The sequence below is a fragment of the Hylobates moloch genome, unplaced genomic scaffold (genome assembly GCF_009828535.3).
Source record: "Hylobates moloch isolate HMO894 unplaced genomic scaffold, HMol_V3 SCAFFOLD_4, whole genome shotgun sequence".
Lineage (NCBI taxonomy): Eukaryota > Metazoa > Chordata > Mammalia > Primates > Hylobatidae > Hylobates > Hylobates moloch.
The window spans coordinates 121,346,545-121,371,344 of NW_026652279.1; the positions used below are offsets into that span (position 1 = coordinate 121,346,545).

Consider the following 24,800-nt stretch of genomic DNA (forward strand, 5'->3'; position numbering starts at 1 on the left):
AGGAGAACCGAGTAAACCTGACATAACAAATCCAAAGGAAAGAAGTTTCAAAAAGAGAAGGGTCAAGAGTCAAGTGCTAAAATGAGGTCAAAGAAAATAAGGGCTAAAAAGAACTATAAAGAAATGAATTCAAGAGCAGTTTATAAATAATTCTGTAGAAGTGAAATCCTGATTGCAAAAGAATTAAAAGAGAAAAAGGGTAGTAAGAACAAAGAAAAAAACATAATTTGGGATTAAAGAGTTGATGGAAGAAATTTGTAGGAGGACTGAGATGAGGACAATTAAAAAAAAAACTGCATGCAATAAACACTATTACAAAAATAAACAGAGAATATTAGAGGAGCAATGAAGATGGCTACCACACTTAGCTAGGGCCTAGGAACAAAACCAAACTTAAAGAAAAAACTATGCCTACAATATTGAAGTGGAATGATGCTCATATATCTCAAGTTTAAAAAGCAGAAATGGTATATAAGGCATTTTCTATTATTATTCTTAAACGTTTTTGTTCACATATAAGAAATGTATGTACATATGTGTAGCTATACAAACATATTCTTAATCATCCTCCACCTAGTCAGCTAATTCTACTCTCTTATACATCCCCACACACTGCTCCCACCAGAACCAGTTGGGTTTCTTTCCAAATCCATTCCTGACAGTTGTACTTACTATTGTATTTATATAATTAATATTATATAAACAGATAACACATAATTGGGGAAAGAGGTACTTTTTCTATGAAAACTAAGCCTAATGATTTGGAAAGCTAAAAATAGATTACTTTTTAAATTGCTATAGAAGCAAATGTGGGCACAACTATATATTAAAGGGAAATCACAGTGCCAGAAAAAATTTTTTTTAGCAGAAGAATACTTCTGTATTCAGATTGCTTTGCCAGAGCCTTTACGATCCTGTTCTTCTTTAAAGCACCAATACCAGGAAGACAACGCATTATGAGTATGCTTTATGCAATCGGCCTTTGTCCACTCCAAGAAAAGGTCTGGGCTCCATATGAAATGTCTAGAGAAAAAAATGTTTATGGTTTAGATTGAAAAAAAAAAATGTTTGGGGTATATTTGAATCATTTATTTGATGATTACATACTTTAAGCAATTTTTTTAACCAACCAACCAACCAACCAACGGTATTAGACAGGAAGACTTCCTCTGTAGACAGTGTCTCTCTCTCTCTCTCTCTCTCTCTCTCTCTCCTCCAAGAAGTTAGTGTCTATTTAAGTAGATAATATTATACATTTTTCTTGATTTTGCTTTTGCGTATTTTCTCATTGTCCATTAATGAACTTATATTTTTTGTAATAAGAAAAATATTTTTAATTACCCAAAAGGATAATCTTACATGAATGCCTAGGGAAACACAAATCTAGATGGTTTAAAATCAATACACGAAGCTTCTTAAAAGGAGAAAAAATACATTACCGCTCACATGTGACAAACTAACAAATTTCATACCTTAAACTTGGAAGGTCAGCTTTAATACTGTATAATATCTAGATCCAATTTACATTCCTCTGTCAGAGTAATATATCACCAACGCTGAATATAATTATAGCTTATTTTAAGCTTTCATTTTCACCTACCTTTACCAAGGTGACTAAATACTTAAAATGAACAGTTCTAGGTGGGAGTACAAAGCACTTAGCATGCCCTGTGGGGCAAGACAAACATACACCTACATGCCATTCAATGGCCCATCCACCCAAATTACACTAAATTACAGAGCCAGGCTGGGAATTCAGGAACTATTATAAATAATGTTCAGATTATAAAATCTACTAACCTTCAAAATACAACCACTAATATGTATATTTTCTTGAAATATTCTTCTTAAAGAAACTGTATATTTAAAAACAATCATTTATTCTCACTTTTCATATCAGATAAGATAACACAGTAATAAATGTAGTATTCTTCTAGTTTGTTTTTGGCTATAACATACTGAAAGGCATAAAATATCTAGAGAAAGCATTCCAAAAAAAATGAAAATAAAACCAGGTTAACAGGAATGATAAAAAACAAAGCACAAGAAACAAGAGTTCTTGACCTTTAGATGAAAAAACAGTAAAAGAACTATGGATTTTAAAACACAGATACTGGTATGTGCTCTAATCAAAACTTAAGTCCACTATTAAAAGGAACATATTATAAAAAAGGAAATATCTTATTTGGAATGTATTAAATATTAATAGGTAGTTTCTTAGTATCAAATTAAATATCGTTAGTTCAAGAATTATTGAACTAAATTATTCATTTTAAATATAGACTCATTTGCCAACAATATATGTGGAAAAGACATTATGGTCACATTTCAGGCCTTTCACCACTTGTCCCCACCCTAAATTCTTGTCACTACTACCCAATGCTAGTCAGAGCAGTCCTAATTATTAAAATCCATGATCTTCCCTTGATTCTATAAATTTCATTGCTACTTTTGTGTGGCAATGCACTCATAATGCTCCCCTCCATAGAACTGCCTTTGTAACAACTGAAACAAGTTCAGCTTTCAAGGACAATTCACATTTCCTTCTTCTTTGAACTCTCACTGATTTGATTTCTCCATGTGCTCACCAAGTTCCATTCACTTGACCTCAGATACCCCTCCAGTTAGTTCCCATTTCTCTCCTTTCTTTTATAGCAAAAGGTCTCAAAAAATTTCATCACAAGCATGGTCAGCACTTCTTGCCATCCATTCACTCAATCTCATTTCAGTCTGGCTTCTACCACCAAGACTCCAAAAAAATCTATTTTCTAAAAGGATGCCAACAACCTTCCTCTTGCCGGTTCCAATAATATCATCTTGCCCCACCTCATAGCAGTGCGCTTTGCAGTTTGTCACTCCCTTATTTTGAAACACTCTTCCTTTAGGTCCAGAAACCAGCGTTTGGGGTTCTCCTCCCCACTGGCTACTCCTCAGTCTGTGTTTCTGCCTCCTCTTCCCTTTCTGGATCACCTATTTCTGGACACTTTCCGAACCTGGAGTCCTTCAGAACTTGTTCTGACCACTCACCTATATCTTTAGCTTCCTTCTCCATACAACCTGCCCACACTGGGATTGCATCCATTCTCAGGGCTTAAATATCTCCACTCCACATATGTAAGCTCCAGACCCACATATGTAGGGGTTTGCTTGATGTCTCAAATTGTGATACTCTTTTAAACATGTCAAACTTAACATGTTAAAAAGGGATATTTTTGGCCAGGCATGGTGCCTCACGCCTGTAATTCCAGCACTTTGGGAGGCCGAGGCGGGTGGATCACAAGGTCAGGAGATTGAGACCATCCTGGCCAACATGGTGAAACCCCATCTGTACTAAAAATACAAAAATTAGCGAGGTGTGGTGGCGTGCGCCTGTAGTCCCAGCTACTCAGGAGGCTGAGGCAGGAGAATCACTCGAACCCGGGAGGCGGAGGTTGCAGTGAGCTGAGATCATGCCACTGCACTCCAGTCTGGTGACAGAGCAAGACTCCATCTCAAAGAAAAAGGGATTTTTTTTTTCTTCTCCAAAATTCACGGAACAAGTAACAACCTCCTCCACCCCAGTTAACAGCACTACTATCTGCCTATTTGCTCAAGTAAAAAAAAAAACTGTTATTCTCGATTCCTCCTTTTCATTCACATCCTATATCCAATCCATCAACAGGTCCTACAGTTTCCACCTCCAATTTATCTGCAACATTCACCCATCCCTTGGCCCACCACTGCTACAATCCTTATACAAGCCACCCTCCTAATTCATGTGACTACTGCCAGAGCCTCCTATCTCACACCTCCTTGTCCACTCTCTCCTCCCTTCAATCAATTCTCCCTAATATGGTTTGGGTCTCTGTTGCCACCCAAATCTCACCTCAAATTGTAATCCCCATAATCCCCACATGTCAAGGGCAGGACCAGGTGGAAGTAATGGGATCATGGATGTGGTTTCCCCCATGCTATTCTCTTGAAAGCGAGTGAGTTCTCACAAGATCTGATGGCTTTATAACGGGAATTTGGCATTTGCCCTGCTTCCACTCACTCCATCCTGCCATGCTGTGAAGAAGGTGCCTGCTTCTCCTTTGCCTTCTGCCATGACTGTAAGTTTCCTGAGGCCTCCCCAGTAAAGCAGAACTGTGGGTCAATTAAACCTCTTTCCTTTATAAATTACCCAGTCTCAGGCAGTTCTTTATAGCAGCCTGAGAACACACTAATACACTTCCTGTGGCAGTTAAAGTGATCCTTTTAGAAAGTTAAGCCAGAATAGCTCATCTCCTGCTTGAAACTCCTCAACAGACTCCACTTCCATAGAATGAAAATTCAATATCCCTACCACGAGCTTTATGGCTATGACCTTCCGCATGGCCTGGCCACTGCCCACCTTCTCTGACAGCCTTTTGGATCCACCATCCTCTCCTCTCTCCATCCCTCTGCTGCACGGTTTTTCCACCTCATGTTCAGTACTTCTGCCCACTCTTCTCTAAACTAGTTCCTTGTCCTTTGGTGTCAAACTCCACCACCTCAGAAAGACTTTCTATAATCAGCTAAATCAAAAAACCTCTCCGTTAATCACTCTCAGTCCCCATTTTTTCTTTACTGAACTGATTATACCTTTTTGTTTTATTTATTTGTGTTCTAGGTTTCTCTCTCCTACATGCTTCTCATTTACTGTGGTACCTAGCAAAGCCCTTGGAATACTTGTTGGATATATAGATTATAAAATCCTGTGCTATGTTTTAGTGGCATGTTATCCATGTCACATACTCAGGAACTTAAGAGCTTTATTCTTTCACATGTTAGATGTTTCTCTCTAAAAGGAATCAGAACAATTTAAGAAAAGAAATCCTTGCACCTCATCTAGTATTCCAAACAGAGAATGCATAACAACACTTGAAATACCTGCTCTCCTGTCTTGCAAAATGAGCAGTACAGGCTCATGTATTTTACTTTATTTCAAGCATTAATCTCCTTATTCTGTTTTTACTATTCAAATCCATTTAACATGTACTCTGATCTTCTCTCCTGAGTCCCATATTAAGGCTTCACCATGACACAAACCGGGTCCCCTCCTCAGAAATTCATAGCACAGTGGAGAGAGCAGCCACACATATAGACTCAAGAGTACAAAGGCTCAAAACAAGTGCACAAGAAATATGTTTTTCTGATCTCTAAAGATGTGTTGTCCAATAGGGTAGCCTCCAGACACATGTGGCTATTTAAATTTTAAATTTAAATCCTAATCACACTAGCAATATTTCAAGTGCTCAACAGCCACATGTGGTAAGCAGCTTCTGTAATGAACAAGACAGACATAGACCATTTTTGTCATTGTAGAAAGTTCTATCAGGCTTCTGTTCAAATGGGCTAAACTTCTACTTAGCCCTGCAGAGGGACTGCAGGTGATATCAGTGGCTCTAACCTTCTTTTGGGTGTTTCTTTCACATTATTGTATTAGGCCATTCTTGCATTGCTATAAAGAAATGCCTGAGGCTTGGTAATTTATAAAGAAAAGAGGTTTAATTGGCTCGCATTTCTGCACGTTGTACAGGAGGTATGGCGCCAGCATCTACTCTGCTTCTGGGAAGGCCTTAAGCTTCTAATCATGGCAGAAGGTGAAGGGGTAGCAGGCACGTCACATGGCCAGAGCCAGAGTGTGTGTGTTGGCTGGAGAAGGGGTGGGGAGGCAAACTTGTAAATGATGAGATCTTACAAGAACTCACTCACTATCACAAAGACAGCACCAAGCCACGAGGGATCTGACCCATGATCCAAACACCTCCCACCAGGTCCCACCTCCAGCACTAGAGATTACAATTCACCATGAGATTTGGGTGGGGACAAATATCCAATCTGTATCAGTCTGCCCCAGCCCCTCCCAAACATCATATCCTTTTCAAATTGCAAAATGTGATCATGCCTTCCTAATAGTCCCCCAAAGTCTTAATTCATTCCAGCATTAACTCTAAAGTCCAAAGTGCAAAGTCTCATCTGAGACAAAGTGAGTCCCTTTTACTTACAAGCCTGTAAAATCAAAAACAAGTCATTTGCTTCCAAGATACAATGGGGGTACAGATATTAGGTAAACGTTCCCATTCCAAATGGGAGAAATCAGCCAAAACAAAGGGGCTATAGGCCCTAAGCAAGTTTGAAACCCAGTAGCGCAGTCATTAAATCTTTTTTTTTTTTTTTTTTTTTTTTTGATGGGGTCTCTCGCTCTGTCATCAGGCTGGAGTGCAGTGGCACGATCTTGGCTCACTGCAACCTCTGCCTCCCAGGTTCAAGCGATTCTCCTGCCTCAGCCTCCCGAGTAGCTGCGACTATAGGCACGGGCCACCATGCCCAGCTAATTTTTGTATTTTTAGTAGAGACGGGGTTTCACCACGTTGGCCAAGATGGTCTCAATCTCTTGACCTCATGATCCGCCGCCTCGGCCTTCTAGGCGTGAGCCACCGCACCTGGCCTGCAGTCATTAAATCTTAAAGCTCCAAAATAATCTTCTTGACTCCGTGTCCCACATCCAGGCCACATTGGTACAAGGGGTGGGCTCCCAAGGCCTTAGGTAGCTCTGCCCCTGTGGCTTTGCAGGGTGCACCACCCACAGCTGCTCTCAGGTGCCAGCATTGAGTGTCTATGGCTTTTCCAGGTGTAGGGTGCAAGCTGCTGGTGAATCTACCATTCCTGGGTCTGAAGAGCAGTGACCCTCTTCTCACAACTCAACTAGGTAGTGCCCCATTGGGGACTCTGTGTAAGTGGTCCAACCCCATATTTCCCCTTGGTACTACCTTAGCAGAGGTTCTGTGTGAGGATTCTGCCAGCCCCTACAGCAGTGTTCTACCTGGACACCCAGGCTTTCTCCATATATCCTCTAAAATCTAGGCAGAGGCTACCAAACCTCAACTCTTGCACTCTGTGCACCCACAGGCTTAATACCACATGGAAGACACCAAGACTCACAGCTTGCGCTCTCTGGAGCTGTGGCCCAAGCTGTACCAGGGCCACTTTGAGCTGAAGCTGGAGCCAGAGTGGCAGGGAAGCAGGGAGCAATGTCTCATGGCTGCAGAGAGCAGCAGGGCCCAGGGCCTGGCCCTCAAAACTATTCTTCCCCAGGAGGCCTCTGGGCCAGTGATGGGAGGGGCTGTCAAAGGTCTCTGAAATGCCTTCAAGGTTTTTCCCTCATTGTCTTGGACATTAACTCTTGGCTCCTTTTTAGTTATGCAAATTTGTCTAGCAAGTAGTTGCTCCACAGCCTTCTTGAGTTCCTCTCTGAAAAGAGCTTTTTCTTTGCCACATGGGCAGGCTGCAAATTTTCCAAACCTTTATGATCTTCTTCCTGTTCAAATATAAATTTCTTTGCTCCAACATTGGAACATAGGCAATTAGAAGAAACCAGGCCACATCTTGCATGCTTTGGTGCTTAGAAATTTCTTCCACCAGATACCCTAAATCACTCTGAAGTTCAACCTTCCACAAATCCCAAGGGCAGAAGCAAAATGCAGCCAAATTCTTTGCTAAGGCATACCATGCATAACCTTTGCTCTGGTTCCCAATAAGTTCCTAACTTGCATCTGAGACCTCCTCAGCATGGATTTCACTGTCCATATTACTATCAGCATTTTGGTCACAATCATTTAACGAGTCACGAGGAAGTTTCAAACTTTCCCTTATTTCCCATATTCTTCTGAGCTCTCCAAATTCTTCCAACCTCTGCCCATCACCCAGTACCAAAGTTCCTTCCATATTTTCAGATATTTTTACAGCAAATGCCCCACTCTTTTTTTTTTTTTTTTTTTTTACCAATTTTCTGTATTAACCAATTCTTGCATTTCTATAAAGAAATATCTGCATCTGGGTAATTTCTAAGGAAAAGAGGATTAATTGGCTCATGGTTCTGCAGGCTGCACAGGAAGCATGACACCAGCATCTGCTTGCCTTCTGGGCTGGCCTTAGGAATCTTGGTGGAAGGTGAAGGGGGAACAGGCACATCACATGGCGAGACCAGGAGCAAGAAAGAGAGTGTGGGCAGAGGTGACATACACTTTTAAATGACCAGATCTCATGAAAATTCACTCACTATTGCAAAGACAGCACCAAATTCATTGGGATCTACTCCCATGAGCCAAACACCTCCCACCAGGCCCCACCTTCAGCACTGGGGATTACAATTCAACAGGAGATCTGAGCAAGAACAAATATCCAAACTATATCAATTATTATTTATGAAATTTAGTATACAAGAAGCTGAAATAAACTGTACCTGCTCCTTTCAGATATATACTGCCCCTCTAATAAAAGAACTAGAAATCCATCACCAATCTAAATGATAGAGTTTTACTCTTAAATAGTTTTCTGAATGATAAAAATTAAAACTTCCTTCTATTGTCAATGTGATGCCTTCCTTTGTATTAAGGCCTTTCTTCATGTACAGATATGTAAGGGAATACCAAGATAAACATCATCATTTTAAAAATCGTTTACTTAACCGACTTGGCAATACTTTAAGACATAATAACAAGCCCAGAAAATTAATCTAAGGAATAAACTATACTGATTCTTTGTATGTAAAGTACTAATAACTAGAGGCTTTAGTATCTGCAGTTCAATAATTTCTCTCATTGAAAATATTTATCTTTCAACAGAAACCAAAGAAACCAAAATATTCAGTTAATAACTTCATACTGATAGCTATAAAGCCATAAACACATAAGGTTTACATTCTCAGAAAACAGGCAATAACAATTAAAAAGAAAGAAAGTTTATTATATTCCACCTTTATATCCATAAGAAACTGTAAAGTTTAACGAGTTTTTTTTTCCAAATTGTTTTGGCTTAACGCTCTACCTTCTGTTGTTGTCTTTTAAACAGTAAACTGATAGTTTCAAATAATTAGGTTTGTTTTGCTTTGTTTTGTTTTGTTTTGCTTTAAGAGGCAGGGACTCACTGTGTTGCCCATGCTAGAGTACAGTGGCTATTCACAAGCCCAATCCCACTACTGTTCAGCATGGGAGTTTAACCTACTCTGTTTCTGACCTGGGCCAGTTCACCTCTCCTTGGGCAATTGCCCCTCTCAGGAGGTCACCATATTGATGCTAAACTTGGTGTGGACACCTGATTGGCACAGTGCACCACAGCCCAGAATTCCTGGACTCAAGAGATCCTCCTGCCTCAGCCTCCCAAGTAACTGGGACTACAGGCATGTGCCACCATGCCCAGCTCAAATAATTAGGTTTTAGCTACATTTTCTCCCGGTTATACTTAAATATCAGTAATATAGGGTCCAAAATCTATTTTTTAATAGAGTAGTTGAATATAACTAATCTAGAAATAAATGAGCTCTCGTAGTTATATGAAACTGCATTAAAAATGAAGATTTTGGATTCTGTGTCACATTGTGACTCACTTTACATGTTAACATAATTTTTTTAAAAAAGATAGTCAATCTTGGCCATTTAAATAGAAATTTATATTTTAAATAAACTGGAAGCTATATATGGCAGATATATATGCCATACATATATGTATATATGCCATGTATATATGTACAGCATATATAGATATAGATATAACTTTAAAAAATAGATTTGGAGCACTTTACAATTCCAGGCCCTCTCAGGTCAACTATAAATTGAGCTGAGCAGCTCTTATTTACCATCTATAGAAGATACGTGTCTGTTAAAAGCAAGTAATAAATTTTCCATGCGCTCTTTGTTTACTGTTAACCCTGTATTCAAAGCCAAAGCTTTTAAGATACAGATACACTTTGAAACCAAATATTTATACAACATTTTGCTACATCTATAAACCAAAAAAAAGCTATAGAATGAATGACAATATACAAAAGAGGCAGCCTCCTACCCCTAGGGAACATTCAGTCTTCTAGAGGTCTCTTAGAGAAATGGTGCTAGGTTTGGAAGGACTGTGAAAGCATGAGAATGTAATGGCTTGTCCTTTGAAAATATAAAGTTAATACTTATTTGAAAACATTAATAGTTACTTTCTTCCAGGACATTTTTTCATTAATATTTCATCAATTTGACATGCCTTTAGAAAGGACAGTCACATGACCTAAAATTAGAAGGTATTTTCAACAAATATTTATTTAATAAGCAATGCTACTTGTCATAAACATTACAAACTCTGAATGGCAATTAAGAAATAATAGAAGGCATATTTGAAGATAGATGGCAGTGTCAAAATAAAGAGGTAAAGAAGAATATTAATATCCTACCTAATACTTTTTGTCTTCTTATTGGAAAGTAATCTTGAAAAAATGCCTTTAAGAGGTATAAGTAGGCACATCTCTCTAACGAAAACTCTGTTTAAAAAATGCATCCCACTAATATTTTTAAATTACCAGAGGAGATGTTTCTACAACTTCTATGATGCACTATATTGCTGATTCCCTCATCCCAGCTACAGGCAGTTACACCGATGACTGCCAGGGACCATAACTATAGTACTTCCTGTCAGACATACTTCACCTCTCCTTTTCTATTCCTTAATACCTGTTGTAAAGCCCACTCCCTCCCTTAGCCTCATCCTGCTAAGACAGCACTCCCTGCTGAAGGGAACCCTCCTTAGATCACTCTTCTATTCCCTTGGGACTCTCTTGAGATTAATGTCCAATCATCCTTGCAGATTTTGAAAAATAATCTTCAATCTGTCAGAGTTTATTTTCTTTATAATAGTCTCACCATCTGGAATATAACATTGAGAATGTAATAATAATCTAGTTAATACATCAAAGAAGTGGATATGCAGGACCAAGGCCCCTTAGGCAGCACTGTCTAATAGAATTGCTTACAATGACAGAAATGGCCTATATATATTGCCCAAAATGGTAGCCACTAACTACATGTGGCTCTCAAGCAATTAATATGTTGTGGTATTTCTTTTCATTCATTTTTAGTTAATTAAATTTAAATAGCCACAGGCAGCTAGTGGCTACCATATTGAATAACAGGAAAGAAAACAGAGCTGCCTGCATTACTTATCTCCGTGGTATCAATATCAAAGAGAAAGGAAGAAAAGAGAGAAAGAAAAAGGAAAGGAAAAAGAGAAAAGAAATACACCCAGGAAAACCTTTACTCCACCTGCCCCTCTCAGAAATTATCACTACTAGGCCGGGCGCGGTGGCTCACGCTTGTAATCCCAGCACTTTGGGAGGCCGAGGCGGGCGGATCACGAGGTCAGGAGATCGAGACCACGGTGAAACCCCGTCTCTACCAAAAATACAAAAAATTAGCCGGGCGTGGTGGCGGGCGCCTGTAGTCCCAGCTACTCGGAGAGGCTGAGGCAGGAGAATGGCGTGAACCCGGGATGCGGAGGTTGCAGTGAGCCGAGATCGCGCCACTGCACTCCAGCCTGGGCGACAGAGCAAGACTCCGTCTCAAAAAAAAAAAAAAAAAAAAAGAAATTATCACTACTAGTATCAAAATGAATCTGAATACATTGTTAATTCTCAAACACTTTTTAACCTAAGGTGAATTTTCAATAGGTTTTTATAACTTGTTAATTTAAAATTCTAAAACACGTCATGCAAATCTAAAAAATATATCCAGAATGTAGTAGAGAGAGACAAATAAATGCAAAGTATTAATGATAGAATAGGAAATAATAAAGTATAGAGCAAGATGGTCTAACATATACAAAATTAGAGGGGAAAAGGCAATACTTGACAAAACAATGGCAAAATTTTCACAGAAAGATACCCATCATATTCAAAAAGCCAAAAAAAAAATCCCTATCAGAATAAAAAAGAAAAAAATCTCACCCAGACACGTAAAAGAAGCTCTACAACACCAAAGATAAAAAAAAAAAATCATAGAACCAGACAAAGAGAAAAGGCAGATTACCTGGAAAGGAATCAGTTCTACTAAACGCCAAGTTCTCAAAAATAGCAATGAAAGCCAGAAGAGAAAATAGTATCTTCAATGTGTTAAGCATAGATATCTAAAACCCTCAATTGCATCTCAATTGCATGCCCTAGGAAGGCCATCCTTCCAAAGCAAAGGCAAATAGATATTTTGAGACATTAAGTATATTAACAAAAAAAAAAAAATTGTGGGTCAACCTGATTAAATATCATTTTTAAAAAAGATACTTTCAAACAGAATTTTGCCATCACACTCTCACTAAGGAATCTTAATAATATACTTAAAGCAAAAGTAAAATAAATGGGGGGGCAGGGACAAAAATAAAAAAGAATGATGTGTGTAGAAACATATATACATATACACATATTTATAATATGACTCAATAATAGTAAAATCTAACTTATTAAAAGAAAACAGATACACTGAAATTTCACTCAAAACTAGCATACAAGTAAAAAAAGATATTAAAGTATTCTTTGGTTCAAGAGAAGAGATATTGCTTACTTTTGTACCTTTTAGGTACATGCAAGTTAAATTTCTTTTTAAAGTGGGTTCATGTTAAATTTCTTTTCTAAGATTAGATTAGTAAATGAGGAAAAATAAAATAAGAAATTAAATATCACTCCAAAAGAAGTTAAGGAGAATAAAGAGGAAGGATGAATATAGAAAAGGAAGAAGCAGAAAGAAGAGGAGGAGCAGGAGTAGTTTGGATGATGAACCTGGAGAAAGCATAAATTAAAAATTCAAAATGAAACATCAGACATAAATTCCAACATATTTTCACAATTGATACAAAAAGTTAAAACTACCAGATAAAGACAAAGATTATCAGATGGGGTAAAAAAAATTATTCATATGCTATTTATAATAGATATTCCTAAAATATAAGGTATAAAAATTATTAGTTGGGAAAAATGTAAACAGCTGCAAACATCAAGATGGATAAATCTATGAAACAATATTGAGAGGAAATACAACTCTCAGAAGAATGCATGGAAGATGACTCGTTAACATACAGTTCAAAAACATATAAAACCAAACAGTAGGTTAATGAGGAATATGTATATGCTAAAACTATAATAGAAAGGAATGATAAACCCAAAACTCAGGATAGTGGTTACCACAGAATAGTAGGCGGAAGGGGTGCTTAGGAATGAGGGCATAAGATTAAGAAGGGATGAAAGGAAGCTTCAAAGCTATATGTAATATTATATGTCACAGACTCAGTAGGCAAGGAGATGCATGCTTTACTGTTATGACAAATTGTCTTTTGGAAATGTTTAATATTTTATTTAAAAATTTAAAGTAAGTCAAAGTATTAGCAACTTCAAATTTCTGATCTTGAAAGACTTCCTCAGATCACGTTGATCAGTACACTGATCTCACTGATTGTCACAAGTTTTTCTGTCTTTACACATGTGACATATGGTATGAACTAGATCAACTCCGAAATCAAGATGTTCCACCTGCTTTGTGTTTTTAATCCCAGAAATGAAGAAAAAATAAGATTCCAAAAACGACACTTATTAAATGGAATAATGACATTCAAAGGCTGTTTACTTGTTTTCACGTAAACACATACATTTCTGCAAAATTTTCCAAAATGATCTTCTCAAAATTATAGTTATCAACTTAAGAATCTCTTTAGAAATGTAACAAAAAGATAACTATGAGAAAATTATTCTTGTTAATTTGAAAATGAAAATTTTAACTATGATTAATGGAAAATAATGCCTAAAATCTCAAAACACAAAAACCTGAGAAGCCTAGATTTTGAGACAAAAAATCTTACCCTTGACAGGCACGTCAAATTAAGAAAATAAAGATACCTTCTATCACTAATTTGCTAAATGCATAGATGAGTATGATCTATAAATGCTTGATATCAATCATAATGATGTTGCTGTCTACCTTTTTATGTTTCTACCCAAATGTATTCCATAATTCAAACATAATTATTGACTATGTCAAGATCCACTAAAAATAATATTTGATAATTTGAAGAAATTGGTCTTTTCCCTGGTGTTCAGAACTAGCTCAAAACTGTCACCAAGGCCAGGAGCGGTGGCTCACGCTTGTAATCCCAGCACTTTGGGAGGCCAAGGTGGGCGGATCACGAGGTCAGGAGATCGAGACCACATGAAACTCTGTCTCTACTAAAAAAATACAAAAAAATTAGCCAGGCGTGGTGGCGGGCGCCTGTAGTCCCAGCTCCTCAGAGAGGCTGAGGCAGGAGAATGGCATGAATCCGGGAGGCGGAGCTTGCAGTGAGCCGAGATTGCGCCACTGCACTCCAGCCTGGGCGACAGAGTGAGACTCCGTCTCAAAAAAAAAAAAAAAAAAAAAAACTGTTGCCAAGAATACTAATCAATAAATAACGAATAGAAGACCTTTGTGATCTCTACATCAAGTCTTCATAAAGCAAGGCAAATAATCTAGTATTTAGCATACTGATTTTCACATAATTCATAGAGAGTAAAAGGCTGACATGGCTCACAATTGCTAGGCAGTTTCAGAAGTTGAAGAGTGGCTCTAAAAATATTACATATCCAGAGCCAAGAGGGGAGAGCTAATTGGGAGTACAGAGGAATCTACTTTTTCCTTGATTTCTTTCTTTCTTTTTTTTTTTTTTTGAGACAGAGTCTCACTCTATTGTCCAGGCTGGAGTGCAGTGGCATGATCTCAGGTCACTGCAACCTCTGCCTCCCAGGTTCAAGGGATTCTCGTGCTTCAACTTCCCAAGTGGCAGGGAGTACAGGCATGTACCACCATGCCCAGATAATTTTTGTATTTTTAGTAGAGACGGGGTTTCACCATGTTGGCCAGACTGGTCTCAAACTCCTGGCCTCAAGTGATCCGCCCGTCTCAGCCTCCCAAAGTGCCACAACTACAGGTATGAGCCACCGTACTCGGCCTTCCTTCATTTTTTATTTAAATAAGTCCTAAACCTACACCAGCATTGGAAAACCATCAATCAGTTCAATTTTCTTTTTTGTTCTATTCAGACATTTAAAAAACTTTAATTTACTTAATGATATTACAGGTCTAACAATGATCTCAAACTTAACAAAAATTAGAAATTCTTTTTAGTCACATACTGTATAAAAATTAAAAACTGATTCAAAGAGCAGCCATATCATAACTAACAGGAAAGTCTAAAAATTTGATCACAGGCATAACTTCCAAGTTTTACATATCCAGCTAAGTCATTTCTCTAATTGGAACACTGGACAAAGAAATATTCAAAAGTATCTTCTTGAGCCCGGCACAGCGGCTCACACCTGTAATCCCAGCACTTTGGGAGGTCGAGGCGTGTGGATCATTAGAGGTCAGGAGTTCAAGATCAGCCTGGCCAACATGGTGAGGCCTGTCTCTACTAAAAATACAAAAATTAGCCAGGTGCACACCTGTAATCCCAGCTACTCAGGAGGCTGAGGCAGGAGAATCGCTTGAACTCAGGAGACGGAGGCTGCAGTGATCCGAGATTGCACCACTGCCCTCCAGCCTTGGCAACAGAGTGAGACTCCATCTCAAAAAAAAAAAAAGGGATCTTCTCAATTTTCTCTCTAAATAAAGTGGCATGATTTCAGAAAAAATTCTCCAATGATATTTTCTATTCTTTTCAATTAAAAAAAACTACTTCATGGATAACATCATGGATTCCTAATAACATATTCCAGAATTGTCCCTCCTTAGAGAAACAATTCCACCAGTTTCTAGTTTTTCTTCTTTAAATAAGGTTCAAATGAACAAGACACAGCATAATTTCCCAGTGTTTTTAGGTAAAATCACAATAATAATCCATTGTAAGATGCACGAATTCGTATATGAAAACCTTCTATTTTGTTTTCTTTCGTTAGCACAGACATCTCTTTTGAGTAGATGAAGAAGAGGAGAATAATAGTAGTAGTAAATAAAAGGTCTACTCCTCATTATATTGAAAAACTATGAATATTTCCAGTGCCCACTGGCTGACAGATAAACTGAGAAATGAGTGTGAATTGTCTCCCCAGTCAACCCCCCCAATACCCTCTTCCTATGTTTAAACTCCATGGAAATACGGTGTGAATCTGCTTTGTTTACTCAAGCCCCACACCCAACATACTACTGGAAAACAGCAGGTGCTCAATAATTTTTTTTTTTTTTGCTCTCGCACTCAAGCTGGCATGCAGTGGCATGATGCCAGCTCACTGCAATCTCCACCTCCTAGGTTCAAGCAATTCTCCTGCCTCGGCCTCCTGAATAGCTGGGATTACAGGCGTCCGCCACCATGCCCGGCTAATTTTTGTAATTTTAGTAGAGACGCGGTTTCGCCATGTTAGCCAGGCTGGTCTGGAATGCCTGACCTCAAGTGATCCACCCACCTTGGCCTCCCAGAGTGCTGGGATTACAGGCTTGAGCTACCATACCTGGCCAAATATATTTTTAAATGAACATATTTTACAGGCAATGATTAAGCTGGACACCAAAGCTCTTCATTTATGAATATACCTGTCAAATAAATTCCCCAATCCATTCTCAGTTTCTAACACTAGCCAAGGTAAGACTAAAGAAGGCTAAAATTAAAACCTCATTGTTTCAATCAACAAATCTTTATGGAGCATTTCCTACATGCTAAACAGTGTGTTTGGTAACGCGAGGTAAATTACACATATGAAGCCCTAGTCTCATGCCAACCATTAGTTTGCAGTCTAGAGGACAGACTGGAAATGGCAAAATATGGAAAAATAAAGTTGAAATATACTAACGTTTCTTTGTTCACTCATCATACTCCTTAGTTAAATGTCACTCAGTCTCACATCTCAGCAGGTAAGGTTGTTTTCTTTTAAATACATGTACGGTCAAGGATTTCTGCATACTATATCCCAGCCACAGAAATGTCCAAAAAAGTAATAATCAGAGCAAATTCTTCTCCATATCATGAACCTCCAATTATAGTATACAATTCTAGCCTTCAGAACACACACACACATATATACACATGACTACATATACATATATTCTTATGCAGAAATAATCATTCATTTCTTACACAATGAAAACCCAAAACTGATCTACAATCCTTGCAGCTCTGAAATTCTCTGATTCTGACTGTTTAGGTATTTCATAACAACTTCTGCTTGAATTTTTTCAAGAATATTCTTGTTTAGCCACCTACCTAATTCAGAGTTAGCAAATGGCCTCTGAATAGACTGAAATCTCTCTTTTTAGGCACCACAATGAACATACATGATATATTTCAGGTACATCTTCCTGGTTTTTGTTTTTTTAACAAGTCTGTCTCCTACCATACAATAATCTGACAAGTTTAAATATGTCCAGTTTATCAAAATATATTTACACTGATTGTTAAATTTTGTTCACAACTATTTCTTAGAGGCACCAAAAATTAGCCCCATTCCAAAACTGACTTATGGAAACACCTATGGTACTGTTTTCAGATAAAATACAGGATACTCACTTAAATTTGGACTTCAGATAAACAGTGTGTGTGTGTCTAGAATTGAATATTTCTGGTTGTCCTGTACTTTTATTTGGTAAATATAGCAAAACTAACCTATAGGCCCCTACAACGACATCATTTCCAACAACACAAAAAATTAATTAGTGGTATTTCTTACTGTGTCAAGTAAGATCAGCAAGTAAATATACAACGACAAAATTCAGGGCGAAACTCAGTCATATTAAATTAATAGTTTCTCACATGACAATTCTCTTTTAGAAAACACCTTGAGTTTCTAAAAATTCTATGTGGGCAAAAGGCTTCTTTAAAGTCCCTGAGCAATGTACCACTCAGTAATAAATGCAAAAGGTACTATTGAGACTATATTTCTTCCTGCATATAAATATTAGGTATTCAGTTTGTACTTTGAGAAACTGTTGAGGTTTACTAGGCACAATGAAAAAAAGTATTAAACTAAAAGAACACATTAATGACATCTGCCCTGTTGGTGTTCAAATAGATGAATTACCTCACAGGATTGCTGGTCAAAGACACTCGGAGAGACTCCAGACATGTAACAAGTCTCTCATCTGCAGACCCCATTTTCAGCTCATGAATGAATTCCTGAGGTGAGATCTGTCGGCTTCTCTTAAGACTTCCCTAAAAAATAAGTCAAAAAATGTTTTGATTAATACTGCATGGAGATTATCCATTAAAAAATAACAAGTTAATCCCCCTAGCAGCAGCACATAACTACTATAATTAGCACTATTTGGGCAAGGGTGGTAGATAATTTCCTTTCTTCTGCCCAAAAATCTACGCATTCATAATCTGTGGTATCCACAACAGATAGTAATACAACATCAGAAGGTGTGCAAATTGAAATAACTGCTTTCTCAAATGTAAAATGTCATGCAGAACAATTGTGTAATACAGAAAATGTCTTAAAATACAGTAATATTTTTAGGCACACACAAAATAAAATTCAAAACTCAATATAAGAACTACCCTACTAAAATTAGTATTCTGAGCAGTGTAGAAAAGGCTATTAGGTATTAATTCATTCAACTATCACTATAAGCCTAGTTCTAGGCACTGCAGACACATGGATTAACAAAAAGCGAAGTCTGGAAGAAATGCAAGCAAGAAAATAATAATTTTCAGTACAGTCTACTTCCTGTAACACAGCACTGAGAGACTCAGAGAAAGAACATCTAACTTGGCAGAACAGATCAGGGAAGCTTGCATAACAGGGGTACATCTTCCTGGTTTTTCTTTTGTAAGTAAGCATTAGGGAGGCAAAGAATAAGAAAGGAATTAACTTCCAGACCAAAACATAACACGCATGTACACATGCAGAGAAAAACAAAAACATATGCAACTGAAGATAGAGGCCAGATCATGGAGTGATAGAGCAATTAGCTCTCCTGGGGAGTTTTGGAAGGATCACTCCAGTATGAAATACGAATTAGAAGAGTTAGAGTTCACTCATTATTCAACAAACATTAAGTACCTACTAAATACTGGGCACTGTTTTAAGTACTGAGAATAGAGCAGAGATGAAAGAAGAATAAGAGATTGAACTTCCTACCTACATGTAGCTTTACTACATATGGGGAGAAACAGGTAATACATAAAATAACGAAAATGCATTGCACTGTAAATAATACATGCTGTAGAGAAGAATAAAAGCAGGAAAGAGAGTAAGTAGCATCATATGAGACATGCAATTTTAAACAGGATGGTCAAAGAAAGCCTCACAGAGAAGACTTCAAAGGCCTCAAACTTGAGTGTTTAAATAAAAAGTCTAAAGGAGATAAGACAGCTAACCATGCAGATACAGGAAAAAAAAAAAAAATGCTGTGATGGAGGGAACTGTAGGTTTTATAGTCCACTCAAAGAACTTGGACTTTTACTCTGAGATCAGAAGCACAGAGATCTGTTGAGAAGGTATCTATACAGCCTAGATAGGAAATGATGAGGATGGTGAACAATAAAGTTCTGAATTCTATTATTTGAATTACAGATTCACCATCCAACGGCAGGAAATGAATTGTGTAAGTTCAAAAGAAGATCAGGTGAAGTGGTGGGAAATTAGGTGTTTTTCACGTTTTTTGTTTGTATTAATTTACTATAATGTTATTCAAGAAAACATTCCCAATAAAGCAAAACAAATTAGCACTGTAAAGACGGGTTATTTTTATTCATGTCATTATCAAAGTAGTAATTTAATAAAGAAGAATTCAATGGTACAATCTCCGAAAATAAAAGGGGAAATGGTGAAAGCTATGAAAATTAACATCCGATTATTTTTACCGCAGTCACTGATATCATTCAAAGAACATATTCAACTTGCACCAACACAGCACTTATTGATGTCTCTTTTTGCTCTGAATTACCAAAGGATTGATTGTTTCACAGAGAAAATTTGGAAAACACAGAAAAGCAACAGGAACAAAGGTGCCTCAAAATAACTACTGTTAATGTATTTCTACATAAAGCATTTTTCTCATATATAGAGAGAATATTAATATATTTGCATATATTTATATTTTAAAACATATATGATATGGTTTGGCTGTGTCCCCACCCAAATCCCATCTTGAATACTAATTCCTATAATCCCATGTTTTGGGAGGGACCCAGTAGGAGGTAATTGAATCTTGAGGGCGGTTACCTCCATGCTGTTCTCGTGATAGTCAGTGAGTTCTCACGAGATCTGATGGTTTTAAAAGGGGCTTTTCCCACACCTTCGCTTGGCACTTCTTGCCTGCTGCCATATAAGATGTGACTTTGCTCCTCCTTTGCCTTCTGCCATGATTGTGAGGCCTCCCCAGCCATGTGAAACTGTGAGTACATTAAACCTTTTTATTTATAAATTACCCAGTCTCAGCTGGGCGCAGTGGCTCACGCCTGTAATCCCAGCACTTTGGGAGGCTGAGGCGGGCGGATCACCTGAGGTCGGGAGTTTGAGACCAGCCTGACCAACATGGAGAAACCCTTTCTCTACTAAAAGTATAAAATTAGCTGAGCATGGTGGCACACGCCTATAATCCCAGCTACTCAGGAGGCTGAGGCAGGAGAATAGCTTGAACCTGGGAGGCGGAGGTTGCAGTAAGCAGAGATCATGCCATTGCACTCCAGCCTAGGCAACAAGAGTGAAACTCCATCTCAAAAAAAAATAAAAATAAAAATAAATAAATTACCCAGTCTCAGGTACATCTTATTAGCAGCGTGAGAAAAAACTAATACAATACACTTTACTTGTTTAAAACATCGTTTGATACCTATTGTTCTATAGGCTACTGTTATCTTTAAGCAATATTTCATGAACATATTCCAATTTCAACACATAAGCCATAAAGAATATGACCTCTTCCTGCCTACAGACTATTGCATTATTTACTTAATTAGTCCCTGGCTCTTGGGCAAGTAGGTTGTTTACAATTTCTTGATATCATAAATTTTTCAAGTTTCCTGTGTGTGCTGTCAGGCCAGTATTTTTATCCAAAAATATAGCAGTGGAGGTTAACTAGATGATCTCTTGTAGCCCATTCTAAATTTATTACCTAAAAACTTGCAATTTGGGTAGGATCAAAATAAACCACAACTGAATAAATAGATTTTTTTCTTCAACAATAAGCTCCATGTAGCAAATACTTTTTAAGTATAAGAATAACCAATAAGTGCATGTGGATAAGAATAAAAGTGGTATTAAAAGATAAAAAACAAAAACCACCTATCCTACATCTTAGCCCTGTCTCACAAAGACAATAATTCTCAATTCCTTTAACAGTTTCTTCTGATAGTTACTTAATATGTCTAAATAATGTACCTGATATTTTTAGATTTCTAAATATTCATTATTACCTTTGATTTGTATTATGAAAAATAAGGATTTAATTATCTTCAAACATTGGAACCTCTTCTCTTCCAACTCCTGAATAGCAATAGGTAAACTCAATTGAACCAAAAGACGCCATTCCATGAAATGAGAGCTAACTGAATCCACATTTTATAAAGTCCTTACAGCTACATCACTAAAGAGATGAGTTCAGGCATCCAAAAATCTTAATGCTTTAGTTCATTTTATTATCACTCAATAGGATATGTCCCAATCATAAAATCGCTCAATTACTGTAAGGATATAAACAGACACTTTTCAACAGAAGACATTTATGTGGCCAAAAAACATATGAAAAAAAGCTCATCATCACTGGTCATTAGAGAAATGCAAATCAAAACCAAAATGAGATACCATCTCACGCCAGTTAGAATGGCGATCATTAAAAAGTCAGGAAACAACAGGTGCTGGAGAGCTTGTGGAGAAATAGGAACACTTTTACACTGTTGGTGAGAGTGTAAATAGTTCAACCATTGTGGAAGACAGTGTGGCGATTCCTCAAGGTTCTAGAACTAGAAATACCATTTGACCGAGCAATCCCATTACTGGGTATATACCCAAAGGATTATAAATCATGCTGCTATAAAGACACATGCACATGTATGTTTATTGCAGCAGTGTTCACAATAGCAAAGACTTGGAAGCAACCCAAATGCCCATCAATGATAGACTAGATAAAGAAAATGTAACACATATACACCATGGAATACTATGCAGCCATAAAAAAAAGAATGAGCTCATGTCCTTTGCAGGGACATAGATGAAGCTGGAAACCATCATTCTCAGCAAACTGACAACAAGAACAGAAAACCAAACACTGCATGTTCTCACTCATAAGTTGGAGTTGAACAATGAGAACACACGGACATAGGGAGGGAAACCTCACATACCAGGGCTTTTCAGGGGGTTGGGGGGCTAAAAGAGGGATAGCATTTGGACAAATACCTAATGTAAATGATGGGTTGATGGGTGCATCAAATCACCATGGCACGTGTATACCTATGTAACAAACCTGCATGTTCTGGACTTGCATCCCAAAAATTAAAGTATTTTTTTAAAAAAAGAAAAAAGGAAATACCTATAGATAAAACTACAACACAATTTGTGGAGAGAAATTGAGGACAACCTACAAAAATAGACACGTTATACCATACTCATAGATCAGAAGACTTAATTTTATTAAGAAATTCATTAAGTACATTTTCTGAAAAAAATAATCCATAGATTCAATCAATGATTACTGTCAAAATCCCATCAAGTGTTTTGTAGAAATTGAGAACTACATTCTAAAATTTATATGAAAATAAAGGAGACCTAAAACAGGAAAAACAATTGTGATAAAGAACAAAGTTGGGGGGGCTTACACTATCTGATTTCAAGATTAACTGTAAATCTATAGTAATCAAATTAGAGTGATACATGCATCAGTGGAACAGAGAGTCCAGAAATATAACTTAGATCGTCAATGATTTTCACAAAAGTTGCCAATGTGATTCAATGGGGGGAAGAAGAATCTCTTCAACAAATGGTGCTAGAACAATTGGACTTTCATATGAAAGAAAGTGAACCTGGATCCTAGACCTAAAGGTGAAAGCTAAAACTATAAAACATCTAGAAGAAAACAGGTAAAAATCCTCCCTGCCTTGGAGAAGGCAAAGATTTTTTAAATAGGACACAAAGAGTACTGGCTATAAAACTAAAATATTGTACCTCATTAAATTCAAAAGTCTCTTATTAAATTAGTTTCGGTAAGGAAATGAAAGGTAAGCACAAATCAGGAGAAAATATTTGCAATACAGTTAAGAACTGTATAGAGTCTGAGATTTCAACTGTATAGAGTCTGAGATTTCAACTTACAAGCTAAGTTAGCCTGTTACTATTTCACAGATGCTGGCAGAAAACACAAGACTCCTGGATTAGAGCCAAAGGACTTCATTATGCACGTGTTGGGTCCCTAACCCACCCAATCGCACGGGGACAATGCAGGGCCCATGGTGAATACCTGCACATGCAGTGGATTGCATCATAAGAGAAAAACACAGAGCTTGGGTGATTCACCATTTTTATAGTGAGCAGTAATAGGCATGCTCATTGTGCAGAGGGAGGCAAAACCTCACCTCTCCAGGCTACTCACTGCAAATGCAACTCAGAAAAATGGGATGGGTAAAGAGCAATCAAACCTTGCGTTCTTGGCATAGCCAGCAAGTAGATGCAGGGAAACTCAGGACCCATGGAAGACTGCCTCTCCCAATGATACATTTCATAAAGGACTAGTATTCAGAATAAAGAACTCCTATAACTCAAGAGTAATAAGACAAATTAATAAACAGATTAAAAACTTCATAACAGAAGATATGTGAATGGCCAATAATCACATGAGGACATGTTCAAGATCACCTGTCAACAGGGGAATTCAAATTGGAACCACAAATGAGGGAGTGCTACATAGTCCCTATAGTAGTCTCCTAGAGTAGTGAGAATTTGATACTCCTGGAACTCTTCTACACTACTGGTGGACATATAAAATGATACTGTCACCCTGGAAGATGTTTGTTGCTTTTAAGTTAAATAGACATTGCCCATATTACTCAGCAATTGCAGTTAGGTGTTAAGCAGGAGGAAAAAAATGAAAAAAATCTACGATGTATGGAATACCTTTATTCTTCTTAATAGTCAAAATCTGAGAACAACCCAAGTATTCATCAACAAATTATAGTATAACCACACAATGAAATACTATGCAGCAATAAAAAGAATTCACTACTGATAAATGCAACAAGACAAAGGAATCAAAAAATTATGCTAGGTTGAAGTAGCCCAAACAAAAAGTACACAGTGGATGGTTCTATTTATATGAAAAACCAAAACTAACCTGTCAATCTTTTCTCTAGGGCCATTACAATTCAGGCACAGAAGCAAAGCTACTAAATTTGGTGTATTTGGCTGGAGGATGGGATTAAAAGGAGGCAACATTTTAAATAGGGCAGCAAGTAGATTTAACCAATAAACACCGAGAAAGACAGACTAAATCCACTAGCTAACGATAATTACTTAACCATATTGAACTGTCCAACTTGAACAGTTTGTTGCCTCAAGGATTCTGCATTCTCACTGAGAATCCTGCCTCTAACACCCTCCGCCCTTACCCAAACCCTCACCACCACTACTACAACCCTTACCCAGGCCTACTCCTAAACATTGGTTAGACCTGGGCTGAGAGTGGCTTCCCACAGAAGGCCTCTCGTGAGCCACACAATGGGTCCCTTCCCCCAATCTATGGATTCATTTTTCATAACTCTTACTCTGTATTAAAATAACTTTCATTACTACTTATAATTTAAAGGATATATTGAACACCTATTGTGTGTCAAGTACTGTTTACATCATGCAGACACAGGAGTGAAATAAAAGTCAAAGATGAGTCCTAGGACTTCGGTCTATGCCAAAACATGGTACCATCTACTTAGATGGGGGAGATAGAATAAAGGGAGTGAGTGATAGGGGAAGTAGCTATTTAAGAGCCTCTAGAGAAAATAATATCTTTTGCTCTAAGAAGAGATATGCGGCTAAGCGTGGTGACTCATGCCTG

The 24,800-nt window shown here is 37.6% G+C and overlaps 1 protein-coding gene across 4 annotated transcripts in view; it reads right to left on the reverse strand.

Moving 5' to 3' along the window:
- Positions 1-24,800, reverse strand: part of DIAPH3 (diaphanous related formin 3) — a 502,965-nt gene that overhangs the window by 361,783 nt on the left and 116,382 nt on the right. For all 4 annotated transcript variants that reach the window (XM_032150983.2, XM_058437956.1, XM_058437951.1 and 1 more), the window contains one exon: positions 17,837-17,967. In XM_032150983.2, the coding sequence (XP_032006874.1) occupies positions 17,837-17,967 (131 nt within the window). The remainder of the gene's footprint in view (positions 1-17,836; positions 17,968-24,800) is intronic.